This window comes from Lepidothrix coronata, unplaced genomic scaffold (genome assembly GCF_001604755.1).
Source record: "Lepidothrix coronata isolate B3197 unplaced genomic scaffold, Lepidothrix_coronata-1.0 Scaffold4, whole genome shotgun sequence".
Lineage (NCBI taxonomy): Eukaryota > Metazoa > Chordata > Aves > Passeriformes > Pipridae > Lepidothrix > Lepidothrix coronata.
This window is the reverse complement of record NW_016690184.1, coordinates 7,195,368-7,201,796: the sequence shown is the minus strand read 5'-3', so window position 1 is coordinate 7,201,796 and position 6,429 is coordinate 7,195,368. Positions and strand designations below refer to the sequence as shown.

Sequence of the window (6,429 nt, the reverse complement as noted above, 5' to 3'; positions counted from 1 at the left end):
GACTCTTATACAAGTTTTTGTACTCCAGACACTGTAGTGCTTTGTAAGTAACACACTATAATCACCAAGTAGCCATTGTCTTTGTTCAACCCAAGTAGTATTCAAGGAGTGAAAGAGTCCATTGTGAAAATCATTCAATTAAATTCTTTTTAATGACCTGCAAGCATTATCAAAAGAACACAAGGAACATATAAAAATGCAAACTTCATGCTGAGTGTCCTTTAAAAGCTAGCAGCACAAAATAGTTGTCGAACAGACCAAACGTGTTGCATCCTGAACTGTAGTACATCATTTTGTTGTCCGTGTTTTTTGACTGCCAAGTTCCGCAAATGCTGATACATCAAGACTTTTACCACTGTTGCACTGTTCATATAAAGTCTGAAAGTCAACAAACACACAAATTATTCAGGTGAACGCAGTTGTATCGCACATGGATTTAAACCACATAACAAACATTGCCACTTGATATAAATCACATACTAAGGTATTCCACACCAGAATTTCTCCAGAAAATAAAAATACAGTTTTAAGACAGCTCAGTTGTACCAGTTGTAATGCAAAATAGTGCCTAAGAGAAGACAGATGTGCTGAATTAGCAGTGTGAGCAAAGTTATAGAGCTTCACAAGTCAGCAGAGAACCAACCAGTTGCAGAGATTTAAAATCAAGTTTACTCCATTACTTGTCTCTGATATGGAAACACCAGCATGGAAGGAGAGAGGTATTTGTCTACTCAAGGTGGGCAGGCTTTATATGATATGAAAATCAGTGGCCACAAACATCACGATATTGTTAAAAGGATAATTATTTGTTCACCCTCATATTAAAAAAAAAAAAAATAGAAAATTTACTTACCCTTGCAGCTCTAGAAATAGAGTTGGGAGAATTCAAGCCAACAAGCTGGCCAAGGATGCGTTTCATTTCCTCTGTTGTTCCTTTTGCACTCGGGACATCTGCAGTTAATTTATAATTATGTTGAAGTTGTATACATTACCAGTGCACTTTTTAAGAGGTTTAAGAACTAGTATACTGAAGTCTTTTCTGAAGCAGACATAGGCACCACATAAAATTGAGTTAAGACAACAAGTGTAAAGTACATATACAAGTAAAGCCTTTTTTAAGCAGATATAAATATTATTCAATAAAATGCATTTTCAAATAAATGTACCTGTTTGACAATGACTTTGAATTTGAACATAGGGATGCACCAGCAACTCCGAAACAGATATTCTTTGTTTAGGATTTCTTATTAAACAGCGCTGGAAATGAAAAAAAGAGCAAGAATGCTTTACCTATGAATTAAGAATTTTCCTACAAATTAACAGTCAGGACATTTAAAAGGCCCCATAGATGCATGTCAAAACTTCTTACTGCCAAACTACACAAAATGACAATGAAATTTGAAAGTTAAGGGGATAAGTGTTTCTGGATTTCAATTTGTTACCTGCTGAGCAACACAAATAGAGCGAGCAAAAGCACAAACAAATATGCAAAAAGCAGGCAAGTATGCAGGGTGAGGGAAAGGGATGGCAAGTACAAAAACTACTGTATTTACTTGGAGCCAAAGGATTTAAGTCAGACCACTTTAAGTATTTATTTTTTTGGTATTAAGCTGAAAATAGACTTTAATATGGAAAGTATATGAAGTAACTCTAGCTTCATTAAATCTTCTTTTGGAATAAGATCTGTTACTACAAGTAGCAGTGAGCATTTATTTGTGAAAAAAGTCTCTCAAGCACAACTCATTTAGTTTTAGAAAATACACTTTAAATAAAGAAAGTGCCATTATTTAAATTAAAATTAACCTTAAGGGAAAGTTACCTTTAGCACATCTTGAAGATCCTTCTCAGGAATATCTGGGAATTCTATTTCATAACTGGGATCAACAATAGCATGTAGTTTATTTATTGGACTTGTTATGTGTTGAAACGGAGTCCTTCCATATGTCATACAGTACAAAATGCATCCCAATGACCACACATCACTTTTGGGACTTATCTAATATTAAAAAAAAAAAAAATAAAGATTACTTCTCATTTAAGAAACTGCTCCTTCAGTCAATTTATCATGTAATTGCACAGTCATTTCATTTAACAGCATATCCACTTTCCATTGGATAACACATCTTAGTAACTATCACACAAAATCTCCAAGGCAGCATGCCATTATCTACTAAGACAGTGATGTGGCGTCATTCACTGATATTCCATAAGAAAGCTATTCTTACTTTTGAAAATCAACTTACTTGAAGAACTAACTTAAAATAAAATTAAAGTTAGTCCTTAACAAGCTGAGCAGCAGAATTCTAATTTTAGATTTATAAATAAACACAAGTAAAAGCATACTAAATTAATTCAATCCAGAAAACAGTGAGACACCACAGCTATGTCCCTAAAGTTGAAAGCCACAGTTCAGTTCCTTGGGGTTTCAAGGATTCAGATCCGTATTTCAACCACCACATCCCGGATGTTCTTTGCAGGACGACTCTCCGCTTCTCCTGTTGAAGCTGAAGTACTTTAAGAAAACCACACAGAGTGGGGGAGAGGAAGGACATGGGGAAACCACAGAGAACCTGACTCCCAGTACAGTGGTTACATTTTTGCTTAGATGAGCTGAGCTCCAGAACAAGCCTGCACTTTGCATGCAATTTTTAAAAGGGTAAAGAAGGTAAAAAGTATCATTCTTAAAGAAAATCCACTTATAAGATATTCTATCCTGTGTTTAGAAAGACAAGATTATATTTCACTATGTAATACAACTTCCATTCAACTGTTAAAAAAAGTTAGTCTTTGCGTACATGCACATACATATGGATTTCTTTTTTTTTAAATACTTTTTCACTTAACTGTGTGCCCCTTAACTGAAGCTGGACTGCCAGCGTAAAAATGCTTCCCTTTAGTACTTTCCTCATCATTCACATTCCATTGCCCTGGTCATGTTATAAAAACTTCTACAATTCACAGTATTCTGTAGCACAGAAAAATTCATAGGATACACAGAACTTGTACATGTGGCCCTAAAATACTAGACTTCATTGTATCATCTTTTGAAAGACTTTATTAGGTATTATTCACCACTTGCAAGACCTGCCCCTCACTCAAAAGAACTAAAAAAATATGACGATGACACAAGCATCATCATAACTTGTTTAAGCAAACATACTAACAATGGTCTGTATCAGAAAGCAAATTTTCTTGCCTTCAGAAAGAATTTTCTAAGCCAAGGTTATTGATGCAGAATGCTGAAGTGTAGCTGTGTAGCAGCAAACAGTACCATAAGAGCTTCACAATTCTTGGCAGAACAAAGCTAAAACAAAAGGGCATAAGCAGCACAACAGGCAACCAAGAAGTAATTGAGGACTGATTCTCTCATGTGACTCCATGGAAGATCCTCCCAGAAATACACCCTGAAAACTCTAGCCTGGAGTGATTTCAGAGGTGCACAGCATGGTGGGCCCTTAAGATGCTCAAAAGACACTTGTAACATAAGTCATCAGTACAACCTCTGGTACATGAAAGGCTCATGTATTTCACTGTATATTACTGTTTGATGCTATTCACACTGATAACATAGTGGAACTCTTATATTTCTCCATAAAAATTGATTTTAAAATATTTGTGTTTATTATCAGTTTAGATATTATCATTTTATTATTAGCTCCTCTAATGCCCAAGACTGTGCATCTCTTTTACTTTCACTTTTACTTATTCATTGAGTACTTATATTTTTCTAAACTCTATCTGCAAAATGTAAAGTAGTTATGGAGATTAACCTTAGCCTTCAATCTCTGCCCACCATCATCACAGCACAAAGAATTTTCTTGTGTTCAAGTTTCAATGGAAGATTTTGAGAAAACTAAGTGTTAATATACATTACTGAATTACTTTCTTCTTAACATGGAGGGAATAGGATAAAAAAAGACCATGTTACCTTAGAACGAGACTTCCCGTTTTCTCCATAGGAGGACATATCTTTTATTGCTTCGGGTGGCATATAATTCATTGTCCCAACCTAGTCATAAAAAGGTAAAACCATTCCTTTAAGTGAAGCATGCATTAAATTGAACTCACTTAATAAAAACTTAGATTTTTGTCCCAAAACACAGAAGAGCATATTAAAAATTTGTTTCTATTACAGCTGAAGGCCATTGTTATTCTGTTCAATAAAAACATGTAAAAATCCATATACATGAATATTTATATACACATGTAAAACCATTCAGCATAAAATTTCAAAATTAATTGAAGTTATTACAATAATCAAAATTATCAGCAGGTGCTACAGTACTTTACAGAAAAGTGCACATGGATTTTCCAAAAGTATTTCACCTGAGAATCTTTAATGATGCTTGTCACATCTGGCTGCATTTGGTTGGCAATGCCAAAGTCAATTAGTTTTAACATTCCATCAACTATCAGAAAGTTTGCTGGTTTCAGATCACTGTGAATAATGCCTGTAAAAAAAATTTAAAGTAAATCCAGGTTTAGTCAATCCAAGATATATAATGGGGTTTTCTATTCTGAATTCCCAAAACTCTTGCACAGAGAGAAGGTGCAGATCAGCTTTAACCAGCCAAAACCAAATTATTCTCTGCAGATTCCTTAAAATGCTTCCATTTCTTTTTAAACAGTTACGACTTCTATGAGTTTACACTTTTAATTATTACTTATTCAAATCTGCAGGAACTCCAAAACAGCTCCAAGAGATTTGAGTTGCAGTTTCCTTCAGTTCAGGACAGGCCCTCCAGCTCTGTGTGCACACTGCTGCACCGAAATTCTGCTCTGGAGCAATTCAGTGGCCTGTAGCTTTCTCTCAAATAATTAGCTAAGCAGGTACTTAAAATAAAAGAATATTATTGCTTAGTCTAACCATTCACTGAGAAGTACATGTGACTGACTTCTCAAATGACTGACTTATATGACTTAAGAATTTTGGTTATTATCTACATAATTAACCAATCCATCTTGATATTTTACAAAACTGTTTGTTTCAAAGACATCACATGTATGTATGTAGCCTGAGTTTTAGTAGGTTTTGCTGTTTGCCACATCACTGAATGTTCTAGTGCTGCAAAGAAGTGATGATCTCTGCTATATGCACTAGTCTTCACTCTTTTCTTAAATAGGAAAAGGATCCAAATCTGCCCTCTCCTTTATATTATACAGCCAAACAATACGGATGTATACACTTCAATGACACAGGTAAAGATGAAAGGAAGGACTGAAAACCTAAGAAGAAGCTGACACACTGTCGAAGTAAAGATGACAGTGCTGTGTATTAGCTGCCATTAATGTCAAAGCTTCTTTTGGATAGAATGAGTGGCTAGAATTTGAATCTAATGGAGAACAAGTAGAATTTGGAGTATACACTGTAGTACAATACAGAAAATATTTTCTGGTTGTTGTAAGGAAACAAAAAGCATTACACAAATGGTGTTATTTGTAGATCCCCCTTGAGTTAGTGAAGTCTGCCTGGCATCAAGATTTACCTTTGTCTTTTGTTTCACTGAATTTTTTTTTCCACAATACAGTAAATACCCATCTTTGAACATCACTAACTTTATACCAGTATTAAGAACAATACCACCTCCAAAGTTAGAACACATTCATATTTTCTGCCACATAAGCTATACAAATACCGAGAATTATTTAAGAATACCATATTCATGGATTGTGTGAACAGCTTCCAGCATATTTTTCCAATAGCTCTTTCGTTCCAATGGATCAATGTTTTTTTTCTTCTTAAGCCAGCTATTGAGATCAATATTTCCACACTCCATTACCATGTAGATATGTTGATCAGTAATTTCACTAAAAATAAATATATATATTTATGTTAAAAGTTCAGGAAATATCTTTTTATAGAAAGACATTGGTTAAATAAAACTAGTGTTTACTCACTAGCCATAAAGGCGAATGATCTTATCACTATGTTGCTGCAGTTTACTCAAATGAGCAATTTCATTCTTATAGCTCTGAACAGTCTGTTGATCAGCTTCCTCTAAATTCACATATTTGACAGCATACAGCTGCTTCTTGTCATTCAGTACTTGAAACACCTGCAAAACAGCATCAGTTAATAACTTCACACATTCCTAGTTCTGATTTACTATGGTCCTTCATCTCAGCACAGTCAGAATATCAAAAGAAAAAGTGTACCTTTTCAAAAGGAAGAAGCAATGCAAAGCAGTTCACACAAGTCAGCAGGAAGAAGATAAAAAAAAAAAAAATCGATAAAGAAGGCACCACTTACAAAAGAAACAATCCTCTACCAGAAACCATCTTGGTGCCACATTGTATTTCAACTAGGTGTAGTACATCACAAGTCTGAAGTGTTCCTAACATGAAGATTACAAAATTACACTTCCCAGAGATACAGGTTTGATCTGCCAGTGCACATTCATTTTGTCATACCAAGATCATTTACTGGTT

The 6,429-nt window shown here is 34.6% G+C and overlaps 1 protein-coding gene across 1 annotated transcript in view; it reads right to left on the bottom strand.

The window, feature by feature from the left end:
• Positions 1 to 6,429, bottom strand: part of TTK (TTK protein kinase) — a 33,226-nt gene that overhangs the window by 2,747 nt on the left and 24,050 nt on the right. Inside the window, exons 16-23 of the mRNA XM_017823747.1 lie at positions 5,899 to 6,056; positions 5,657 to 5,808; positions 4,327 to 4,451; positions 3,929 to 4,009; positions 1,820 to 1,996; positions 1,167 to 1,257; positions 854 to 951; positions 4 to 378 (exon numbers count right to left, since the gene is read on the bottom strand). Of these exons, the coding sequence (XP_017679236.1) occupies positions 289 to 378; positions 854 to 951; positions 1,167 to 1,257; positions 1,820 to 1,996; positions 3,929 to 4,009; positions 4,327 to 4,451; positions 5,657 to 5,808; positions 5,899 to 6,056 (972 nt within the window). The 3' untranslated portion in view covers positions 4 to 288. The remainder of the gene's footprint in view (positions 1 to 3; positions 379 to 853; positions 952 to 1,166; positions 1,258 to 1,819; positions 1,997 to 3,928; positions 4,010 to 4,326; positions 4,452 to 5,656; positions 5,809 to 5,898; positions 6,057 to 6,429) is intronic.